Genomic DNA, 25,125 nt, shown 5'->3' with positions numbered 1-25,125 from the left:
ACTTGTGTATGTCAGCCATAATGTGTTGCACATTCTCATGTGGGTGCCGGACATACAACAGGGTATCGTCCGCATACAGAGATATGATCTGGGGAGGGCCAGTCATCCTGAGTCCTCTATGCGAGTGGTGTTGCCGAATGTATTCCGCCATTGGTTCAATAGTGAGGGCAAACACAATAGGGGAAAATGGGCAACCCTGCCTGGTCCCCCTGTGCAGATGGAAATTAGGGGACAGGGTGTTGTTGGTTAGGACCTTGGGAGATGGTTCAGTATTTAGCAGCCGAACGCATTTGATAAAATACGGCCCGAGTCTGAATCAAAGGCCAGGAGACTGAATCAAAGGCCTTTTCGGCATCGAGGGCCACTACGGCCGCCTTAGCCTCCGGGTCCATTTGTGCCAGCACATTGAACAGCCGTCTAAGGTTTAAAGCCGTGGATCTAGTTGATATGAAGCCGGCCTGATCAGGGTGGACCAGGATCGGCATGTATGGAAGGAGCCTGGTGGCCAGTACTTAAGCGAAGATTTTCGCATCGGTATTGATTAGGGAGAGGGGCCTGTAATAGGCCATTTCCTGAGCTGGTCTACGTGGCTTCAAAAGGACCATAATAATTGCCTCACGCATCGAGCCTGATTGGCCTCCTCCCATACTTTCAGTAACAGCGGGGCCAGTTCACCCTGGAATTCCTTGTACAGTTCGGCAGGCAGACTATCCGAACCAGGGGCCCGGCCACCAGATAAAGATTTTATGGCCTCGTTTAGTTCTTCAATACTCACGGGTTGATCTAAAATGTTTCGTGTGGTTCCAGTGAGTGTTGGGAGATCGAGGGAGTCTAGATATCTGAATGTGTCATCCCTAGTTTTAACATCGTGATCAGAGTATAAAACGGAGTAAAAATCAGCGAAAATAGCGTTGATATCGCATTCCTTATGGACCGTGATCCCAGCTGGATTCTGAACACGAGTGATAGGGTTAGAGTGCCCATCGGTTTTAAGCATGTTGGCAAGAAATCTCCCCGCCCTATTGCTCTCCCCGTATCTACGGGCCTTAGTCGGGGCAGCCATGTATAGAACTTCCTTATTGGCTAGTTCGTGAAAGTCCTTGAGGGAAGCGTGTATCCTAGACAGGGTTTCTTTGTTCAATGTGGCACTATATTCTGTCTGTAGTGTATCGCGGCTTCAGTCGCACCCAGTTCCCTCCTCACCGCTCTCAGCATACCTGTAGATTTACCCAATATAGTGCCTCGGACCCAAACCTTAATGCCTCCCACAAGGTAGCATAGGTGCTCACAGAGCCCTCATTCAACTCCAAAAACTCCTCGATTTCAGTATGTAACGCCTCACAGATATTGGTGTCCCTAAGGATTGTAGAGGGCATCCTTCACCTTCTAGCCAGAGGCGGGGAGTTACCCAGGCAGATGTTCAGTGTTATTGGCGAGTGGTCTGAGAGCGTCCGGGGGTGTATTGCACAGTCATCGATCTCAGCGGAGAGGGACGAGCTAATAATCTATACGGGAGTGGGAGTCATGGACAGATTAGTAGAACGTGAATTTCTTAAGTGGATACAACGTGCGCCATGCATCAATTATGTTGGTCTGTTGCATTATCTGTTTAACGGAAAGAGCCGCTTTGGACGGAGCCCTGGGGGAAGTGGATGAGCGGTCCAAGGAGTGATCAAGGATCGTATTGAAATCCCCACCCCATATTATTTGCGCCTCAGTCGATGTGGATATCATGTCAAGGATTACGCGATAAAATAGCGGGTCATGAATATTAGGGCCATATGTATTTATCAACAGGATTTGTCGTCCGGCCACCTCCTCCCCATACCAACACGTACCTACCCAAAGGATCTATCTTACTGGCAAAGTACCTGAAGCACATCTTCGAGTGTATAAGCATCAGGACTCCCCTGGATTGCGTTGAATATTCTGTGAAGTACCTATGAGGGCCCCACCGCTGAAGGAATTTATTGTTGATGCTCCCCATCGCATGTGTCTCCTGTATCAGAAGGATATAGGGATCATGGCGTGTAATGTATGCAGCAATTTTCCTTGCCTTGACTGGGTTGTTGAGACCCTGAATGTTCCAAGAGAGCAGTCGAATGTTCAATCCACCTTTAGCCTGCGCCATAACCGTATCAAAGAGCATTTGCCAAGCAAGACGCCACGGTCTTAAGTTTGGATGAGTCTCGCTGAAGAACAGTCCCATGATTTTAACTTTATAACATCCCCAACCATGCCCTGCAGAACACCAGGACAAACTCTTGCCCGTTTCCCCTTCCAACCCCCCACCCGCATCATCAACCCCAACCCGATGATGTATCCCATCAACCATACCTTGGGAAGTCTCCTGGGGGTGTGAGCTGTACTCACGCGACCGAACACCATATGGGGGGGGACTCACAGCCCTGCATCAATATATGGTGGATAGGGCCACCTCGCCGTCGACGGGTTATCGAACTTGTGGTAAGGAAGTGTAGAGCAAGTCCCTTCAGCCAGCGTGGTGGTCCTGTTCCAGCACACGCTGGGCCGGCAGGTTGCGGTTAGCTTCCCGGTTCCCCGGGGGAAGAGGGACTGAGGCCTCGACATACATCATGGCCTCCGCAGGACTGTCGAAAAAGTGTGCGCGGCCTCCGTGTTGGATGCGCATTTTAGCCGGGAAGACAAGCGCATATGGGATTTGGTGTAGTCTCGATTGTCTCTTGGCCGGTTCGTAGGATCTTCTCAGTGTCTGCACATTGGTCGAAAAGTCAGGATATGTGTATCCTGTTTTCTTCGTAATACAGGGATCCTTTTTCTCTGGAAAGCCTCAGGATAGCGTCTCTATCTCTAATTCAGAAGCCGGGCAATGATCGTGCGGGGCGGCGCTCCAGGCTTGGGAGGGGAGGCCAGGGTACGATGGGCCCGCTCCACGAGGAAATGATCAGAGAAAGCATCGGGGCCCAGGAGGGATTTCAGGAGATCTTCCACTTGGCGCTCCATGGAGCCCTTACCAAAAGATTCGGCTACCCCTACCAGACGGATATTGTTTCGCGTGGAGCGAGATTCTAAGTCCTCGCACTTGTTCAGGGTTTTCTGCAGGTCTCCCTTCAGCTGGGCGATATCACGGCCATGTTGTGCCATTGTGTCCTCATTAACTCCAATCCTGTTCTCCGCCTCCGTAGTGCAGGCACTTTCCTCATCAACCCTGGCCTTCAAAGAGCTGATCGTGGCCCCTATGTCGTCCAGTTTGCTGTTCAACGCCAGGAATCCACCCTGGACCATCGTTAGTAGTTTGTCCACTCTCACATCCATTGGGAACTCCAGCTGGCTACCCGAGGGCTCAGTGGGTGTCTCGGCAGGCACATGCGGCTGTGAACTGGCAAAGGAGTCCATCGGACCAGTTTTCTTGGAACCCATACTTTATTTTCTCGCTGCGGCCCATGTGTCAGCCTTGTTGGGTTGCGTTGGGTGCGCCCACGCTCCAGCGCCCCGTGATAGGCAGTGGTTGGCACTCAGGAGTGTGGCGTATACCGCTGATGAGTGTATAAGAAAAAGGCACCAGGGCACCCACCTTATGATACTGGCAGGCCCCAGCGGGTGAACGCAACCGGTCCACCTCCGTCGACAAGGCCCGACCCGGCAGTCGGTCAATGGTCAATCCGCAGGGCAGTATCGGAGCAGGAAGCGGGGTAACAATCCCGATGAAAAGGGCAATGTTCCGTCCAGATCAGGCGTGCGGTGTATATCCAGAAGGAGGATCAAGGGCCAACAGGATATATCCAACGGCAACCCCCGGTCGTCGCGTGATTTCTTCTGGAGCCGTGGGCCGGATATGCCTCCGTCGCGTTCACGGTATAAGCTAGCAGTCTGATATCTCAGGATTGATCTGGCGTTCCTTCGTGATAATCAGTGGAGTGATGCCGCAGGCTCTCCACCGCCAAATGCAGGTGTTTATTGGGGTATAGGCGGCCCCGAACAGGATTAACTTATAATAGGATATGTTATGGGCCGGAGCTCTCACCTCAGGCGGCCATCTTCGTCGTGCGCAACAGCGCCCCCCAGGTTTAGAGGGTTTTTTGAAGGAGAGTTTGTTTTGGGTGCAGCGGATGTGTAGAGATTACAGTGTTCCAGATGGTTGGCGCTAGGATAGAGAAAGCCGAACTAAGAACTCTAGTGGAGTTGTGTGGTGGCATAGACAGGAGAGCTGTGTCAGATCAGATGTTTGAGGGGCCGGTAGTGGATTTTTGTTCTGAATGAACTCCGGTCCCGAAAGAAGGAGCTCTGTGTGTGATGCACATGGGTTTGAAAGCTGCTCTTAGGCCAACTGGGAGCCAGTGCAGGATTCTGAGTGCCGGGTGATGTGTTCTCTGGGCGAGGAGCAGTCTGGCTGCTGTGCTTTGGATATGTTGAAGTTTCCCTGGCTGGCATGCCGGGATGCCAAGAAAGCCGTGTACTCTTAATGCCCTTTTCTCCATACTTTATAAGCATGCAGAAACGGACCCCGACACATTTTGCACTGAAAAATATGCACTTCTATCATTTTAAATTAGGTGCACATGGGCAGGTGTGACCGCACACGCCAATTTCAGTCTCCAGTGCCACTCTTTAGGCCCACTGTACAGGCATCAGGAACTGCCTTATCTGGGGGGATGGAGCGTGGAGCATACGGAGGACAAGAGGACAAGAGACTAAGGGCTAGGAGGACAGTAGTCAGTACAGTAACTTGTTTACTCATACATCCTGTCCCCCTTCCTCCAAACTGTATAAACTATTCCAATGCAACATACCCTAGGTGGGTGATGACTGTAAATATTTAAGCAAATACATTCCTGAACACTGTCTGGTCAAACGTAGCATCCTCTTGAGCAGACATCCAGAAGAGAATACTGACAGAGCTGAAGTTACCGCCCATGTAACTGCCTTGCTGAAAACATCCAACACATGGCGCTGAAATGATACTGCTGTTTGGTTAGCTCTTATTAAGTGTGCAATGACACCTTCTAGTGGCACTCTTCCTGCACCCTATATATGTTTTATATACACGCTACCATCCCATCTAGCAATCAATGCCTTGGATGCTTGCTTGCATGGACAATTTACCAAATGTTACAATTATGAACATCTGAATTGCTTTATCCTGCTTTGATAGAACTGTAAGGTTTGTCCGTGTGCAATACGGGCAGACTGCGATTGTGGATTAGGAAAGAATGTAGGCAATACAATGTCTTGATTTATGTGAAAGTCATCCACAATCTTTGGTAAGGATTAGTGCCTAAAATTACTTAGTCTCTGAAATGTTCTATAGGGGGTTCTGATGCAGTCCCAGCTTCAATTTCACCAACTACTTGACATTCAAGCCACCAATAAGATCGATTTTAGTGTTACCAACTTCATGTCTGAGGCCATCGGGTCAAATGGCTTACTTGCTGCTGCCACCACTATATTCAGATGTCATGTGGGTCTAGATCTCCTTATTGGGGTGAATAGTCTAGTTAACCCTTCCAGATGTCTCACATGATTTGTAGTAGAAAAAGATTCCTATGTTCGGAACTCCTGTATGCCCCTGTAGCAGCTAGACAAGTCCTGCGTGTGTACCTGTATAATGCTAAATACTCCAAAAAAGATAAAACTTGTACAAGTCAAAGGGTGAATGCCTTTTGTTGTGACCAAATTATCTTCAGAAAGTTTAAGATGGGCCAATGTTACTTTTTCAGGCACCAAGCTGCTAGGGACATAGCCTGCAGATTTGGGTGAAGCAATGAAAGCCCTCTTTTGTGACACTATTGTTCTGGATATTTCCAGCTTGATTGGCCCCTGGTAAGTTCAGGAGAAGTATCAGTTATATGCTTAATCCCCTCTCCTACAGGGACGCCCAGCACTTGTTGCTGGACTTCTGGGCCTTTTACCGCTCATTTTCTTATTTGCTAGGACTTTTGGAACTCGGTTCTTTTTGTTTAACCTTTTTCTATGGAGTCTTGCCTTCCTCCAAATCTCTTAAAGGTATCCGTTACACTTTCACAGCACCCCATGTGCAGTGTTGCTGGGAGCCCTTTGGGTTCTCCTTTGATGTTTGACTAGCCTTAAAACCAACAGTTCTTTAGGATAGAGTAATACCTTGTATCCTTCCTAAAACAAAATGAGAGATTAGCACACACCACCTTATGCTGAGTGCTAACGGGATACCTAAAATCCCCCTTCTCTGCTCCTGTGACTTTTTGGTCACAGTGACAACCCTTTACCTATGGCTGGTGGCAGTGGACGTGTCCTAACCTTTGTGCTATTTTCTACCGCAGACTGTATTCACAGACTGTTATGCACAAAAGGGTAAACTATGTTCCAACGTGTGGCTACTTTCTATTGTCAACATTTCTTGTACGGTTGTCCTTTGTTAGCCGTTCTACCATTCAGCCTAGCCTCCAGTGTGTCTGTGAAGGCAGGAAGCAAGGGAGGAGTTGAACACTCCCCTGTCCTTTGTCTGCCATAGTGCCTGTATGGAACCAGTTCCCACTTATGGGGATGCCACCCACCCCTTTCTGTAAGCTGCAGGGAGAGTTTGGGAAATCCAAATCAAAGATGAGTTTCCTGGTGGCAGAAGGCAAGTCGACCACTGGAACAGAAGATACGAGGCTGAAGACGACCAGAGATGCCTGCAGACCCTTCCAGTAACTGAAGCGATCACTCCTGTCATGACCCCGTTTTCTTATCATAGGATCTCCGAAGAGGACTCCTTCCCTTTGGATTGTGGGACCAACCAGCCCCAAGACAAACTGCAGCTCGAGCCATCCCGCAGAGGTGCTGTGACCGTCCAAGGCTGCATACCTCATACCAGGGGACCTCCAACCCATTTGCAGTGCAAAGTCTTTGCATGGACGAATACACCCAGAACTTGGTGAGCTCCAGTTGTACCTCCAGGGGCACGATCACACTCATCCAGGTCCCCTCACCAGAGTGCAGTACTGCAGAATCGAGGTACTGTGGGGCTAAAAGGAAGAACTTACATCTCAAGCCGAATTGTCGCTCGCTCCAGTGAGACTGGTGTTACAAGGTGTTTGGGTGTCCACCATACCTCTGGCCCAGGCAGAACATCTTGTGCACTGTAAAGGCCTCCTTTGCATGGTCCCTAGAAATTGCATCATCTTGCCAAAGCATTTCATTTAAGTGACTAAAGTAGCTGGATGAATTTTGCCTATTCTGTTGCTGCATAAGACTTTCTCCACTCCTACACTGATTATGATGAACTCTTGGATAGTTCGGGATTGGATTGCCACAGCATTAGAAGGCTTGAAAAGTGTTGCCAGAAAGTAAATTATTGCTTAAGTGCCAAGTATCCCGTCTTTTCCTTCCTAGAGACTGTCTGAAGTGACTTTAGTAAATGATTGCAGGTGTAATTTCTCTAACAAATGCAAGTGCACGGCACTACCAGTAATACGGTATTACTGTCATTTTCTGTAATTGTAAGCGCAAGCAACTATTGAAGCAGTCACCTATGAAAACTATTGTTAATGATTCCTGTGTGTTGGTTAGTCTCATTAAGTATTTACCTACCTTGCACAAGAATACATGTATATTTTAATATAACCTTTGGTGTGTAAGGGTGTCTTTGGATTATTGTATTGACTGGGTTACTTGCCTACAGCTCACATCCGCCTCCTAAGATGAGCCTGGCTGCTCTGCCATTCTACCAAATCCTTTGGTTAGTACAGACTTATACCAAGAGTTGGGGACTTGTATTCCAATGGGTCGTTTTAGAGTCTTAAACCCCCCCCCCCACCCCAACAGCAAGTCATCCATGCAAGGTCTGAAAACCATGCTCTTTAGGTGCTATTCATATCGGATTGTAATTCCTGGATACTCCAAATTTGTTCAGAACCCTCTGTATCAGCAGAGTTAACAGGAATGCATATCAGTTTCCATCCAGTCTATCAGAAATGCATCACATTTGGAATTCTTTCTGCCCTTCCATTGAGGCAAATCTGTTATTGCTGCTCATCGCAAACAGCTTATTGCTGGGAGACCTCACATTGAGAACAATCTGAAGAATCTCCAATACCTCCCGTTCCTACACGCTCGCTCCACGTCTGCTGAGCCCATCCGTTTCGGTATTGTGCTGAGCAGGCACATGAACTGCTTGAAGCCATAAGCCCTGCTCTATCACCCATTACCACAATAGGAGGGCTAACCTGCACAGATCAGGGATCTGGTCCCACCTTGTTTGTGGACATAGAACATTGATGCCATACAATTAAAGCAATTAGCACCCTCTTTTGCAATAGGGGATGAAGGATTTAAAAGCCATAAAAATGGCCTTTAAATTAAGGTTGTTTCTATGCCTTGCCACTGGGACCCACAGGCCATGAGTCAGGTTCTCTTAATGTTGCTCCCTCCATCCCTCTAGAAAGGAGTCTGTTACTACTGCAGAGTAGGGAACCTGGAGTAAACTGAGCACTACTCAATGTTGGACTCCATCTTAAAAGATCCTCAGAGTAACACTGGGATCAATACTTTGTCCGACTGAGATCCTGTCTGATGATCTATGAGGCTGCTAAGGAGTATTTTCACCTGGGCAAGAGCCATTGGCAAATCAGGTGGCTGGAACAGCGGGCGAGAATACACATTCTCCTCCTGCTGTTCCAGCAACCCGAGGCCATTTTATATATGTGTGAAGGCATAGGGAGCCTCACAACTCCCACACATCGCCAAAACAAGACCATCTCCTTCTCCCACCACCTACCTCCGTACTTACCTGCAGGATCGAAGCTTTATGCTCCACTGCACTGCACAACCGGCTCCACCAGACCTAGAAATTCAAAAGGGACTTTCCCCTTTTCCCTTTGGCGGCAGCCATCTTAGATTGTATTTTTCATTTCCTTAAGAGACTGGCGTCGCTTAGGTTAGCCATTTCCTTGAGAGACTGGCATCGCTTAGGTTAGCCAATCTCCTGTTAGATAAGAATTAGTGCATTCCAACTGATGTGGGACCACACAAGACTTCTCTTGGTATTAGACAACCCACCTTTTAATATAGGCCTGTACTACACAAGTTGGTAGTGTGACGGAGCAGCCCCAGGGGTAATGTGAGCTGTAGAGCTGTACAATGAAATCAGTAAATACAAGTATCCAATTAAACACACAAAGTTATGATGAATGATTTATACACAGCTATTTAAAGCATTCTTTAAAAAGCTGTAATTATCTGTAATGTTAATCTCAGGTAAGGATTAAATTAAAGTGAATAATAAAGCAGGCGGGCAATTCATGCATATGTTAAACATTTTCCAGCAGCCAAAGGCGATGTCATTTGTGGTCAGTATAGCATTTATATAGTATCACCTTTGCAATATTGAGTTTATGGAAGAACAGGTAAGGGTTAGATCAGAACAGACTGATAATTATACAAACAGTTCGATTCTCCCAAAGGGATGCAGGCAGTCCATTAACCCAGCATTAAAGCGTTCGACATTTAAAACCTGCGAGGGAACAAGCGCTGCCAATAGGTTCAGAAGGAGGCCTTTAGGGAGCCAGTACAGCCAAAGCCAATGGGCAAAGTCAAAGTTCTGACGCTCTTAGAAATATTTTCTTAAATAGTCTGTGTTCAAAAGAGAAAATCACAGCAAGTCAAGGAGTCACCTTTGGAAAGCACAGGCTGTAAGGCTAATGCAGCGAACAATACGTCAACTTAGTGTAGGGTTACATAGCACTCCCAAAGATAGGAAGCACCCCAAATGGCAAAAGGATAACATACCCCAAACCCCAAAGTACCTTTGAAATGAAGTTGCTGCAGCTGGTTGCCTTCACAATGCAATGCAGTAGTTCCTGGTCCTTCGTCGTGGTGCCGAAAGGTAGGCCGTGTGGCGGACTCGGCAGCAATGGATTTCCATCAATTCAGCGGCTCTGTGGTGTTGGTGCCTTTTTCTCAGGGCCAAAGAACGAAAAGCTCTGGTTAGGATTTACTTGATCCATCGGTCCTGGACTCTGGTGAGTGGACGCTGGATGCAGATGTCATGCTTCTGTAAGGTCCTGTGAATGCCCACGAAGGTCTGGCCAGATTCGAACTTCGGAAGATAATGCACTCACAAGTGGTCGAGGTACCCTGGGTATTGGGCTTCTGCAGCCTTGGAAAGTCGCAGCAAGTTGGGTGTTGCGCCAAAATAGAGTTGGTCTCGAGGCGTGTTGGACCCACCAGCCTAAGGGAGGAAGTCACCCTTTACGGGTCTTACCTGTCTATTCGAAAAAAAAAGGGGTCAGCCCAGCTGCTGTGCTTCACCAGGCACCTCGCAGTCCAGGAGGGTGGTGCTGGTGTCTAGTGTTCTGCTTCCGATGTTGTCTTCCAGTGGTCAACTCAGCTCTTATTCCCAAAAACCTTGCTTTTATGCAAGTTCCTATTCATTCACAGTCCTAGGCTGTCAATCACAGCAGGGTGTCTGTCCTTCAATTGAAACTGGTTTCACTCAGGCACACCTAGAGACAAGACAGGGACGTTGTGGGACCCTCCCTCACTTCCTGCCTTTCCAGACACACTGAAGCCTGCGTGGGCTTCAGGGCAGAACCCTGCCAAAGGCAAAACATACAAAGGACTCAAACCTGATGCAAACAGAGTAAAAGCCCAGAAAAAACTAACAGGGAATGGCGAAAAAAGACAGGGGTCATTGAGAAAATTGTCACCCTTGGGTGCAGCACTGCAGCTGAGCTATCAGCCTGCAGATACATGTCACTAGGTAGTAAAAAAGAAACCACTGCCACTAGTCAGTCAAGTGAGTTAGTGTAACAAACTGTTACATGAGGAATGGGCTAAAGGGATTATTATGTACTCCAGCCCCCACCCCTAGCACTCCACTTAAGGAAAGTAAGATGGGGTCATTTTACTATTCTTGGGAACGTAGTTCACCAAAAAAAATGAAGTTAACATTAAGCAAAAGGTGCTGTGTGTCACAATGCAAAATGAGGTGTCTATGGAGTTTACCTGACTCCATAAAACAATAAGGAACATAGAACATCATAGTCAGGAAAACACACGAGAGAAAAAGGTCCCGCTCAAGAGTAAAAATTAAAAATGCTCAAGTCCAGCAAAAGAGGTAATTGGCACAGAAATGAAAATTCTCTAAAATCTCCGGTGGGAAAAAAAAGAAAACAATTGGCTTTCACGCCCCAGCGGTTGAGTCACATGGCTGGTAACGGCCCTAGGCAAAGCAATGCCAGGCCATTACCCCACCCATGTCGGCATCCCCCAATCTGGAGTCTTGTTAGCAGCACTGTGAGAATGCAAGGAAAGCCATAAGATATTGGTACCATCATACCGATGTGAAGTTCCTTGACCGATTTCTTTATATGGCATTTGTAACATGCGTATACACAAGTTTTTCAAGGCGCGACAATGCAAGTAAGGGGGAACAGAGGGAGGACAGAGAATGATCTTACTAGGTCAAGTGACATTGATATCGCGCAAGGGGAAGGGAAAAGTGCCAGGGGAAAAGTGAGCAGTGATGTAGATGGGATCAAAACAAGAAGTTCGGCCAGCAGATGTCCAAAACTGCAGGTAGGGGGACTGTAGGGTTACAGATACAAACCCAAGTGCAAGAGTTGCCAGGAGGCAGTGCGGGTGTGCAACTGGGCAGGCAGGGACCTGGGCCCAAAATCAGAGTGTATCCAGGTGACCGGTGCAGTATCAGACAGGAAATCAGCAAGCGAGAGAGAAGCAAAGAGGAAGGTCTTGAGGTGCTTCAGGAACCGGCGATGGTTCAAGTTTCAGAGAGGCAAGGTGGGCATTTCAGAGGGAGGCCCCAGCCGAAGAAAGATCTACCACCAACTCGTTGCTCGGAGAACCGACTGACCCGGAGGGAGCAGGAGGAGTGAAGAGCTTGAATAGGAAGGTATTTGCGAAGAGAGTTGGAGGTATTGAGGACCCAGGCCCCAGAAAGCCAGGGACAATGCAGAGGGTCTTGAGCTTAATCCTTGCAGCCACTGGGAGCGAATGCAGAGATTTCAGTGCTTGAGGCCAAGAACAAGTATCGCAGTCCTGTTCTGGATGACTTGCAGAGGGCAGCGAGTAGAAGCAGGCAGATTTACAAAGAGGCTGTTGCAGTAGTTCAGCCTAGAGAGAACCATCGCTCTGGAGACCGTGAGCTTTTGGGGGGAGGAAAGGAAGAATACCTCAGAGGAGATGCAGTTGGTAGTTGGACTTCTTAGAGAAGTCAGATGTGAGGACAAAAGGAGAGGAGTTTAAGATGTATTGCTCAAAAACCCAAAGTCTAACAATACGTCCAACGGGGCTTGTAGTTTGTCCCCCTTCTCGCAGAGACTGCCCTGATCAGCCAGTCTAAACAACGATCGAATTGATAACCACTGCTCCTCAAAAGGCTGGCTATCGCATTATTTTTGTGAAGACACTTGGCACTGAAGAGCCCAAATATATTGGAAATGCTTCTCCATGACTAAGAATCTGAGGAATTGATGGTGGGGATGACACATTGGTACATGCGGGTAAGCGTCCTTCAGGTCAAATGCACCTTGCCAGCTCCCCAAACGACTATTTTGGGTTGGAATCACCATCTTTAATCTTTCTAGGGGTAAAGATAGGTTGAGGGGTTGAAGTACGATCGGTCCAACACTACCCGTAAGCCAGCCTGGTGGTTCTTAGAAATCGCAAAGATTCTCAAATAGAATCCCCCATCCTCCTCTGCCAGATGGATGATCTCTTCCACCCGGGACTCCTCAATCTCCATTTCCTTGAGAAGTGTTGGTGAGCCCATCTGCGGGAGGAGCGGGTGGAGAGGTAATAGGAAGGTGAAAACCTTTGGATCCCATTGAAATTAACCCGTGGTATTTGAAGTGATGACACCACTTCTGCTTGTGCAAAGCCAATGTGCCCCTAACATGGATTGGGAAGATGTTTTTTTTAGATTCAGAGGCTGATGCAGGCGGAGGTTTGGGGCTGGGGGGGTTGGTAAGTAGAACCATGTAGAGTTAGTTTTGTTGCTTTCCCCTGTGGGTACCTGGGGGGGGGGCAATCAGGCTGCCTAGCCCTCCTTGGAAGCCTCTAAACCCTCCAAACCCTCCAAACGAGCTTGATCTGGAATTACATCTGGTTTGGTTCTGTGTGAAAGTTTTTGTTAGCTTCATTAAAAGGGCCAAAGATTTAGTCCTATGCACGCTCATTTTGTTGTTGGTCAATTAATCAGTTGATTAATGAAATCTAAATGCTGCTCGTCTATCAACAGGGAGGTTGATGAGTCAGTTCAGAGATTTCCAGTCACATGTATTGATATGCCGCAGCCAACAATGCATCCACATTTGCCTGGTGTAAATGAAGGCCTGCATTTGAATAAACCTTTATTCCACAGTATTCCAACAGCATGTCTTCTGTTCAAGATCACAGAGTAAGTCGCAGACTGCCATGAAGATCCTGTGGTACTGGGTTCGGCATATAGTGATGTTGCTGACACAACAGAAGAATGTGGTTTGCTTATGCGAGGCAAGTAGCGGCCCCTCCGAACCCTTCTGTCTGTAGGGTGCATCTAACCACTTACTAACAGAAGGCAAGAATGTGTCTTTTCTCCTCATCTTTGATTGCCACCTCAAACACTTCTTCCTGAATAGGGATCCCTGATCTGGAGGAAGCCTGAAGTGCCAAAGCTTCAGACAAACACCATATCCGGGTTGCTCTTGCTGTGGGAACCCCCATAAATTCTGCTAATCCTTCCAGCATCTCATGAATCACCTTGGCTGATGAAAGCTCAGCTTCCGGGCCCTACTCATCTGTGTCCTGGTTTTTGTTCATGAAGGTTAAATCAGATGGATCCTCAGCTTCTTGGTGTTTACGGATATCTGCCAGTGTACGATCTACTTTGTCTGTAGGTGGACGATCCACATTTTGTATCACACTTTGAACCACAATAGGTGGTGGCAGAGTCGCCACCTGCGGAAACTGAGGTGGTGGCAGTACTGGTGGGGGAATCTGGAGGAACGGGTGGCGGAACGCAAGGTTATAGCAGTTCTGCTGGCATCACCACCTTAATCAGACCCTTAAGAATGTCTGACATCTGAGGGGATTTCACAATCTCCACCAAAAAAAACCCATCTCTGCAACAGCCGATGAGTTCTGCACATACTGCTGAAGTCGGCATCTATGCTGATGTGAATGGAACTTAGGGTACTTGTGTGGGCTGCTGCATCAAATTTTCAGAAAACCTTGTATTAGGAGATTCTGGAATGTTGGTGAACAAGGCAGCAGCTTAAACCAACTGCTCCTGCTCCCTCCCAGCCTATGGATAATATTGGAAATTGGAAAAATTAATCCTGCGCTGAGATCAAAGAAGATTGAGATCCCTGACAACCCCAACTCCAAAAAAGCTAAAACAAGGGGAGAAGATGGGTGAGAGTTCAGGGAATGGTGACATGTATGCACTGCTTCTCCAGATTTCCCAGGATGTGAAGGAAATGAAGGTTACCCTCAGTGAATTGTCCTCTCAAGTCGGTCACCTGGAGAATAGAGTCACCAAAGTGGAAGCAGAAAATACAACCTTGGCCACGGAGGTTGCAGGGAGTTATAGGGCCTACAAGGAGTTGAGATATGAAGTCTCTGATTTGAAGAGGAGGAACCCGATGTTGGAGGCTGATCAAAGGAACTTGAACTTGCGCTTGCTGGGTGTGAGTGAAGACTCTGCTTTGGACAAAAACCTTGATCACAGAGTCTGGAGGCAACTTTGGGTAACAACATCCTAAAGGAAATGGACATGGATTACTCCTTTAGAGCTGGTAAGCTGGTCCGGGCCGGAAAACCAAGACAGATCATCATGGTGATGTCCAGAGTGAGTGCAAAGGAAAGGATTTTAAAGGCTGCGAGAGAAAAAGGGAAACTACTGCTAAATGGAGATCAATTGACGATCTATCCAGATTTCCCTAAGGAAATAGTGGAAATGAGGAAGGCGTTCAAAAGTGAGAAAGCTTTGGCACAAGAAAAAGGGATTAAAACTCTGCTGGTGAAACCGGCGACACTCAAGATATTTTTTGGATCAGGTGTCAACACCACAGAGGATACAGTTGAAGCTGAAAAGTGGCTGAGGGCTGGGGGTCTGAACTTGGATAATATTACAGATTGATGTGATACATGATATATGAAGCTGTGAAGACGTAAGGTTACTTTTCTTTATTGATTCATTATTTCCTGAAATTGTTAGATGGGAATTGGTTTGTTTAGGTATCAGAGCTTTATTAATATTTCAAATATGCTGTAACGGTTTTTCGCTCGAGCAAAGGCTTGATGTGGGCTTGGATAATGGGTGCTTTACTCTACAGCAGTACACGCTCCGTAGATTTTCTATAGGTGATGGTGCTTGTTTTTTGTATGGACGGAGTGCCGGAGGTGTCGTGCAGTCCGGAAATGGCGGCCGTGCGGCACCCTTCGGAGTCTTGCCGGCAGCGGTGTCATGGATTGGTGGATGCGGGTGACTGGCCACTGATGACGCGCATTTGAGGTAAGGCGCAGTGGAGCTTTCTCCTTGGGGCCGCGGCGCGCGTGTTACGGACAATACGCCTTGTTGCATGCTCACGTGTTTGGGGGGCACAGTGGATGTAGAGGCTGGGGTGCATGTGTTGTGGCGAGGGGAGGGGACTGCTCTTTGCACGGCTGTGTCCCGGACTGCTGTGGTACGTTGATTGTATTGTTTCCATAGCCGGAATTAGATGAAGGAATGCCACGTTTGGGAGTATGCTGCCCAATGCAAATCCCCTGCACATGTAACAGTTCTTGTCCTGGTTGCACACCCCTGACATGCAGAGTCGGGTGTATTTGACATGTACTTGTACTGTAATACCGAAGCCAACTGTATGCCATTACCATCACTGCATAAAGAAGGTGAGAGATGTGGAGTTCCACTGTAGTCTACACCTTTTACTTTGCATGGGTACATTTTCTTTCGTGCAGTAACGAAATCAGCTGTGAGAATGTAATAGCTCCTGTCATCTAATGTGAACACTGACGAGGTCTATGGTTAAAATATGATTGTGATTTGGTAATTAGACAGAGGTGCACAGACAGCATTTTCGATGAGGTTTTTTAGCAGTAATGTTTCTGTTGGAGGGATTGATTTCATTCTCAAAGCGCAATGAGTGAGGTGCCAACACGTTATATCTGGAGTGCCCAGTTATACAGTACATTTGGATTAACACGGTGGAGGTTGCAGTTTTGTGCCATGGAAGTCACGTGGGGGAATGTAGTGTCTAGGAAATACCGGAGATTCTGATTTTTATGCTTGGCAAGGTGAGTGCTAAGGCCACCGGGAAAGTCATGGATTGGTGTGTGAATGCCATGGAAAAGTTTAATGCTGTATCTGGCTTCCAATCTCATTTGGTAGGTTGCAGAGACACAGGTATTTTGCAACTCTCTGTACACTTGCTCACACTTTCTAGTGATGATTCACGCTCAATTGCTCTGCATGCCCTCAGTAGTTGGGATTTGTGAGGTTTAAACTGATGGTTGTGACGGTAGGTGGATTAGTGAGATTCGTTGATGGTTATAAGAGAATTCAGGTTTGTCTAGGCATGTGATTGACACATGGTGTGGTATTTAGCGTTTTTGAGTAGGGGATGTTGCATCTATTCAGGAATGCTTTTATGCTTTTATCTGTGCTTTCATTTGCTGGAGAGTTGTGGGAATTCGTTTAGACCAAATGGTATTTTTAACTTCATTTGAATTTGACCAAATGTGGTTTGTGGCACCTTTTTGGGCTTTCTATAGGCTGACCTAAGGGAGGGGAGGCACGGGGGGAGGGTGGTAGTCCCGTTCGGCGTGTAGCTGGAAGGGATGTTCTGGATGGTTGGGTGGTTCAAGCCCAGGAGTGTTTTTTTATTTTTTTTATTTTATTTCTTTACTTGACTATAGGTTTAGGTAGTATTGTGTCTTGTGAAATCATTGCAAGGATTGGGAAACGGGATCTAGCAATGTCTTACACTTATCAGAGGAGTTTCAGAGTGGTATCTTGGAATGTGAATGGTGCACATTGTGCTGTCAAGAGGAAGGTGATTTTTAGTAAACTAGGGGAGATGGGAGTGGATGTCGCGATGCTTCAGGAGACTCATTTGTTGGATGCGGATATAGATAAGTGGAAAAAGGAGTAGGTTGGTGATGTTTATGGTTCATCGTTCACTACTGGTTCTAGGGGTGTGTATTCTTTTTAGGAAGAATCTCCAGATCACTGGGATGAAGTGTGTGAAGGATGGGGATGGAAGGATAGTGTGCGTCACTGCACATATTCAGGATGCTCAGTATTGTTTATGCAATATATATGATCCGAATGGGGGTGATGGTAGTTTTTTTGTAGCTTTAATGCAAATGTTGCAGAATGTAAATGCGATTAATGTAATTTTGGGAGGGGACTTCAATGTGGTTTTGGAACCTGGGCTTGATAAAAGTGTGGGGGGTGTGGACAATGCCAACGTTCTGAAAAGAACAGCATTAAAGAGACTAATTGATGAATGGAACCTCACAGATGTTTGGAGATTGCAAAACCCTTCTATGAGACAATCTACTTTCTTCTCTGCAAGGCATAATGCTTACTCGAGAATTGACCTCCTTATGACCTCTGGCCTCTGCACACAATCATTCCAAAGGGGCGACATCGGATCACTACTTGTTTCGGACCATGCTCCAATCTCCATAGACTTGCGATTGACCTTCCCGGTTCCTAAGTCTAACACCTGGCGGATGAATGTCTCCCTCTTGGACGACGATGTAATTGTGGACAAAATTGTTCAAGAGGCGAGATTCTTTATATCTGTGAATTGGACTGGTGAAGTCAGGGTGGAGTTTCTGTGGGAAGCCTTCAAATCATATGCGATGATTGTTGATTGGTTTGTCCAGCAAAAAGAAAAAAAATGAGATGCAGAAGTGAAAAAGCTTACTGATGACATTCAGGATCTTGAGAGAAATATGCAAAACTTTTCAGATGAGACTTTAAAAATATTGAAGCAGAAAAGGAGACAATTGGAAGATTTGTATTCTTCGAAGGCTGAGTGGTTGCTTTTTAGAACCAAAAGCAACTACTATGAAAAAGGTGAAAAATGTGATCGACTTCTGGCACATCGGTTGGGGGTTATGGATAGTGGCAGATCTGTCAATGCAGTGGAAAGACAGGATGGGTTGGTGACTTGATCCTGTGGAGATTAATGCAGCATTTCTGTCGTATTATCAAACCCTGTACTCTTCAGAGATCAACCTATCTGAGCGTACAATTGGTCAATTCATTGATGACTGCCATCTGAAGAAAGTGAGTTTGGAATCCTTGGAGTGTATGGAAAGATTTGAGCGTGGAGGATCTCAGGTTGGCTGCTTATGCGCTGAATTCTGGGAAGTGTCCAGGTCCAGATGGGCTACTAGCTGAACTTTTTAAAATTTTCACAGAAGAGGTGTTTGCTTTGATGCTAGAGATGCTGCGCGCCTCTGAGGAATGGGTGCCTTCCAAGTTCAACAAGACATGCTTCAATCTCTGTTTTTCTGAAGGAGGGACGAACACCAAAGAAAACTGGCAGCTATAGGCCGATCAGCTTACTGAACACGGACAACAAGATTTTCGCCAAGGCGTTAGCTTTGAGGATTGAGAATGCGCTGATGGATATCATAGATCTAAGTCAATCTGGATTTGTAAAAGGCAGACATGTTTCAGAAAATGTGAGAAGATTGCTGCTGACACTATATGAAAGCAAACACCACCATAATGATGTGGTGACGACGTCCTTGGATGCTGAGAAAGCTTTCGACCATATTGAATGGACATATCTTTTAAGTACATTGAAAGGCTTTGGTTTTGGCGATACCATGATCGGATGGATAAGACTGCTGTATTCCCGGCCGACTGCTTTTGTTTGGACTAATGGCATGGACTCGGGCATTTTTGAACTTGGGAGAGGCACGAGGCAAGGCTGTCCACTGTCACCGATTCTGTTTGTGATCGCCATGGAATTGCTGGCTGTGAGGATAAGAGCGAGGACACAATTGAGGGCATACGCTTTGGAGCAGCCTCCCAGAAAGTTTGGTTGTATGCGGATGACATGGTGGTGGTTCATAATGTGGAGAGCTCCATTCCTGCGCTGATGGAGTTGATCGATGTGTTCAACAAGGTTTCCGGATACAAGATCAATTGGACCAAGTCGGAAGCGCTGCCGGCATCAACCACTTGCACTGTTTTGAAGATGCAGGGCTTTCCCTTTAAGTGGTGTACGAATAAGATGAGATACCTTGGGATTTGGCTAACAAATGATGTCTCGAAAATAATGGATGTCAATCTTAAACATGTGATTCAATCTTTGGAGCTTGACCTGAAGAGATGGAGTGCACTTAAATTGAGTCTCTGGGGGAAGTGAACGCCATCAAAATGACATCAACACCGCAAATCAACTATGTGCTCAGTGTGCTTCCCCTGGATGTGAAGAGCCATTGGAGGAAAATTGAGAGTTTAATCCAGTCTTTTCTCTGGGAGAACAAACAGCCACGCCTCAGCTTGTGGAAATTGCAGCTGCCCCAAGACTGTGGGGGTTTGGGGGTTCCTGACTTTGAGACTTATCATTTGGCCTTTGGAGCCAGGCATCTGGTTCCATTTAATGAAGATTCGGAGGATGTTTGGACGCTGGCGGAATCAAGTAGTTCTTCTCCGTTGCCGCCTAGAGCCATACTGTCCACGGTGGATGGATCTGGTTATCGCTCATTTCCGCCGACAAGATTCCTGAGAACTTGTTGGAGGGAACTATGGAAGAAAAGTAAGTGCAAGGTATGTGATAATGATTACATCCCTATCTGATTGAATCCAGGTATTTTGCTGAATGGGAGGCCGCTATTGTGGTTGAACTGGCTCCTGAGTGGTGTACTATGGTTGAGTGATCTGATGGAAGATGGCAAATGGATCAACTATAGAAGACTTGCACAAATTAAAGATCTCAGAGACTGTACAATGGGTGAATACGGAAAATTGAGAGGGTTGCTGCGGAACCAGAGAACGGTTGATGGCGGTGGTTGGCAGTTATGGCTACCTGAATATAAGACATTAGGTGGTATGGCGTCCAAAGTATATAGAAATCTGAGCCAACAATACACGCCAGCAGAGGGGTTGTTAACTAAGTGGTCTGAGGTCCGTGGCTCTGATATGACTGGAGAGGTGGAGGTTTCTTTGTAAAAACGTGACCCTGACATCCATTAATCTTGGAGAACAATTCCGCCAAATCAAAATTCTTAATAGAGTGTTTTAGACTCCCCAGAGACTTTATGCGAGAGGGATGATTGACTCAGAGGCCTGTTGGCGGTGTAAGCATGTCGTCGGCTCCTTTGAGCACTTGATCTGGGACTGTTATGAACTGAGGACATTTTGGCGGAATGTCACTGAGAAGATTAATGAGGTTCTATTGCTGCATGCTGCAAGAGGATTTTGATTATAACACTATCATCTTGGGTGAGGATGATAAAGTGGAAGATCTCACTTATCCAGAGAAATGCTGTTTTTTTTAGGGCTGCAAATTCTGCAAAAAAAATCGTTTTGAGAAAATGGAAATGTGATGAGAGGCCGACCTGTTCAGAATGGGTGGAGGACTTGAGGCAAGTGGCCAGAATTGAGAAGGTTATCCTTCGCAGGAACAAAAAGTTGAAATTGTTTGATGATATGTGGGGTGGGTTTTTGGATGGCATGTGATAAGTTGGTTTGTTTTGCTTTTTAAATTCTGTGAAGGTTGGGGGTGGTTATGGGGTGTGGATTCTATGCAATGAATTCTACGATTACAATGCTGATAAGTTTGTTGTTTGTATGTTTTCTATACATTTCAATAAAATTAATAATAAAAAAAATAACCTCGTATTAGAGGATGATCAACATGAGGTGCACCAGGGCACATCTCAACCAGACCATTTAACTCTGGCTTTGGGTTCTTGTGCAGCCATAGCTCTCCCCACTATTTCTTGAACAGAGTCTTGAACCCCCTGTGGCTCTCAGAGGAAGAACAGTGCAAAGAAGAGGGGGATTAATCTGTGGAGGTTGAGCACACCACGGAACCATCACATCTTACCATATTTTATGTCCCTAAATGCGGAGGTACACTGGGAATGCACAGGAAACTGTGCCCTGGGTACAGCCCTTCAGAAGAGGTCTTGATGGACCCTCAATACACTGTGGTTTGATGCCCTCAACAGATGTGCTGGCAGTCCTAAAGGCGCACCCTCAGGCTAAGGCATGGTGACAAGACCAGAAGGCCCCCTGATGCAAGTCCAGTGAAGGCTTTTTTGGCCCCCAGTAATAGGTCTGGCAGAACTCGCTTGGTGTGTGTGCACCAGTAGCTTTTTATGCTTAGGGCCAGTGTTTGGTGGAAGGATCTTTACCACACAACCCCCCCCCCCTCGAACCCCTTCCCAGTCAGAACTCCCCCAAAAAGGAGTCCAATTTCTGGGGTACTTCAGAACAACAAGGAGAACCTACCCTTTGTTATTGAATTCAGTCCACAAAGTTCTTCAAATGGCCTGCAGGAGATTTTCAAAAGATCTGTCCACTCCGCAAGCCAGTTTGAGAGACCTCAAAGTCGAGTTGTCGCAAATCACGCAAGAGTCCGACCGGTGGACAGCCCTCCAAACCACGTGAATGAGGTTACGAAGCCGGAAAGGGACAACATGCACGACACGCACCTACCAAAACCAGTGGAACCAAGCGTGCATCGGAGGACTGTGGTGCCGAAGGCAGAGGTAGAAATTACAAAAACAAATTGAAGATTGCGTTTAAAGTGTTTCAGAAGAGGAGTGCAGCAAGACATTTGGCTGGTATCGTGCAAGCCGAAAAGAGACTAAGGAGTGGCACCAGAGGGCATTGGCATGGTTAGCATGCCCAATCTCACGCCTGCCCATGTGCCTATATACAAATTAAAAGGGGTGCATATTTTACAGGGAAAAAGGTTTCCATGGAGGAAAGGAGTCCTGTCCCCTGCTGGGGAGCCCATACAGTATGGAGGAAAGGGGATTGTATGTAGGAGTAAGAGGTGACAGTAAAAGCCAAATGACAAGAGGAATCTTCCAAGGGGGTGAAAAAAGAGAATCAGTCCAAGGAAAATATCCAGGGGGCGCGGGAGGCTGCAGGGTGAGAAGCCAACAAAGTGTTGGGGTCAAGAGTTTGCGAGTTCTGTGAGCCTTTAAAAGGAGGTCCTTACAGGTAAGAGGCAATGCAAGCTATCTTTCTAATTGCAACAGCCTCTCTAAATCTTCCGGCCTCTACTCTTAGACCTTCACAACTTATTCAGAACAGGACTGACACTTGGCCTGAAGCCCAGGGATTGTATCTCTCCAGCTCTGAAATCTCTTTACTGGCTCCCGTGGCTGCAAGGATCAACTTCAAGACCCTCTGCATCATCCACAAGGCTTTCTAGTGCCTGGGACCGCTCTATCTCCAACTTTCTTTTCCAAAACATCTTCCTTCAAGCTCTCCGCTCATCCACCTAACTGGGGTCAGCTGCTTCTCCAAGCAGAGTGTTTGGGGCAGAGCCATCTGCTACACTGGGGACTTCCTCTGGAACAGCCTCCCTGCCTCTCAAACTTGAGCAGAACCACCTCCGGAAGCAACTCGAGACCTTCCTTTCCGCTTTCTCTTTCTCTCCCCCTGCTGATGCACCAGACTGCTCCACGCACTGGTCACTCTCTGAACTCAGGCTCCTGCATGTCCAGTTGCCCTCGCACTACCTGCGAGCTCCCAGCACTTAAGGGTCTTTATCTGCAACCCTAAAGTCCCTTGTTTCAGCACTTATGAGCCACCTGCTGGCTGCACACGAGTTAACGGCACTTCCCCCCCTTCCCTCTCCCTGGCACTTCTCCCCTTCCCTGCAGTGGCGTGATCTGAATGTCAAGGCCTAGTAAGATAGTTATTGTCCTTTCGTCTCCCCCCGCCCCTTGTCTTGCCGCGCCTAGAAACACTGGGGTACAGGCGTGTTATAAATCGCATATCATAGCAGCTTTATACAACTATAAAACCCAAGATCCTACAGAGTGAGGTGGTAAGGTTGACCGTGTCAAGTGAGGTAAAGGTACAAAAGGATGCACAGAGAAGGTTTAGAGTGTTGAAGATTAGTGAGAAACTTGGACATGGCGTCTCACTGGAGTGTTTGCTACAAAAGCAATATTGAAGCGAATCTCCAATACGATTATCCTGAAGGCACTCATTGATCCAGTTGAAGACCACCCGCTCAAAGAATTGAACTAGGTCACAGGGAAATCTGGTGCTGTCCATTCAAAACGGGTAGGACAGTTGCAGATTTGAAGGATGAATGGAAGAGTCCAGCGGAGAGGTAAAAGAGCTAAGGGAATAACATTTGTGCCATTATAATCAATATTAAAGACTCCACAACAGTGAAACATTTGACCACTTCCAATTACACAATTTATTTTTCTAAAAACCAAAATCAGACATTGGCAAAGTGTAGCTCACTGGGTGAACACTAAAAAAAGGAAACTACCATTGTTTCCATACTTACTTGAATTTGCTACCTCTTTAATTTCTTTTAATACTTCCATTTCCATCATGGAATTGTTGCAAATGTCTTCCCAAGTTCCGTCAATGCCATTCTGCTGCGCCAGTGTAGTGAGCCTCTTCTGATTAGGGACCACAAAGCTGATCACATACGACTGGAAGCTGAAATTAGAGCACAGAAGTTTCAGAGGAGCAATACAAGGTCTCCAACAAGAAAAGTCCTGGAAAAAAATACTGACATTTACTAGGTCTGCGCAACAGATTTTTTGGGAAGGCTATAAAGCTCTACAATCTACTCCCTAATGCCTAACAATTTGTATTAAAGGGCTGATATCACTGCTTTCCTCACAGGAAAACTGGAACATTAAGTCATTTAAACAAATTGAGGAAACAAATGAAAGGAAAATTGAGCATGTGACCATAATGTGCAATCATACTGAATATGACGCCCCATGAATGTGTGTGCATTTTAGAAAATAACATGAAGTATTTGAATTTAGTAGAATGTGTGCATCTTTTACCCTTTTGATCTCTGGGAGGAGTAGCACAATGTATACAACACTAGGACCCATAGTGCAATAACTAGGCCAGTCCAGAAAAACATCTTTCATGCTTGAAGTGAAATCGCAATAGCATAGAGTTTATTAGAAATCTATCTTTGGGATCCATATGCAAAAAGGGTTATTTAAAAAAAGGTGTACATGCCAACACGCCCCATCCATTTTAGAGATGCTAGTCCAGTTCTGTTTTTAACTGTGCATTCTGAGACTTTAGACCTAGATTAACATTGTATTCTGGGACTGGTAATCCAGGATTAAATGGGGGGAGGGAAAGGGGGGGAAGAACAGGACTGGATTAGCATCACCATGATGGCATGTAGGCACTGGTAAACTGTTAATCATGGGTAAAACAAACCTTCATGAAAACATCAATAGCTTAAAAGCAAAGTTCCATAGGTCATCACATGGAGACATGCAACTCATTTGTCTTCATCACATTCCTATACTCATAGGAATCCTTTTTGTGGTGAGACGCCTTACTAGACAAAACAAAAAACTACAAATAGAACAAGTTACTTACCCCTGGTAACGTTCTTTCAATTGGATGTTCCTCCCACATATTCCTCATCTTATAATTATCTTCCCAGCGTTAGCTGCTTCGGAATTCCTTTCTACAAGGGGCGCTGTGTGCCGTCTCGTCGACTCATCAGTATAAACTGAACTGAAGCCAGGGGGCGCTGCATGTGCCGTTTTTCCTCTTGTAGAGGAATTACCAGGCGGCTCATAGAAGTAGGCTCCATGAAAGAGCAAAGTGTAAAGACACGTAAATTCTACGACGGGGTAGGCTGGCAGCGGCAATAAGAAATACATTGGAGGAACATCCAATCGAAAGAACTTTACCAGGGGTATCTTGTTCTTCGAATGAATTGTGTCCTTGCACGTATTCCTCATTTTATGATAGAATCCCAAAGCTGTAATAATTTGGTGGTGGGAGTACAAATTATATTTTGTCTTAATTGCCATCATGGACTGAATCAAGGACTGCTTTTCCAAATTGACCTTCTTGAATGGAAACATCCAGGCAGTAATGTTTCACAAACGTGTGAACAGACGACCAAGCGGCTGCTGCACAAATGTCTTAGTGCAACACCTCTCTGAAGAGCATCAGAG

The 25,125-nt window shown here is 46.5% G+C and overlaps 1 protein-coding gene across 6 annotated transcripts in view; it reads right to left on the bottom strand.

Annotated features, from left to right (window-relative positions):
* ACSL4 (acyl-CoA synthetase long chain family member 4) overlaps positions 1-25,125 on the bottom strand; it is a 492,223-nt gene that overhangs the window by 57,549 nt on the left and 409,549 nt on the right. For all 6 annotated transcript variants that reach the window (XM_069612616.1, XM_069612617.1, XM_069612619.1 and 3 more), the window contains exon 15: positions 23,460-23,617. In XM_069612616.1, coding sequence (XP_069468717.1) covers positions 23,460-23,617 — 158 coding nt within the window. The remainder of the gene's footprint in view (positions 1-23,459; positions 23,618-25,125) is intronic.

Source organism: Ambystoma mexicanum, chromosome 5p (assembly GCF_040938575.1).
Source record: "Ambystoma mexicanum isolate Mex_15411 chromosome 5p, UKY_AmexF1_1, whole genome shotgun sequence".
Classification (NCBI taxonomy): domain Eukaryota; kingdom Metazoa; phylum Chordata; class Amphibia; order Caudata; family Ambystomatidae; genus Ambystoma; species Ambystoma mexicanum.
The sequence above is the reverse complement of the archived record's forward strand: the minus strand, read 5'-3'. Positions and strand labels throughout refer to the sequence as shown.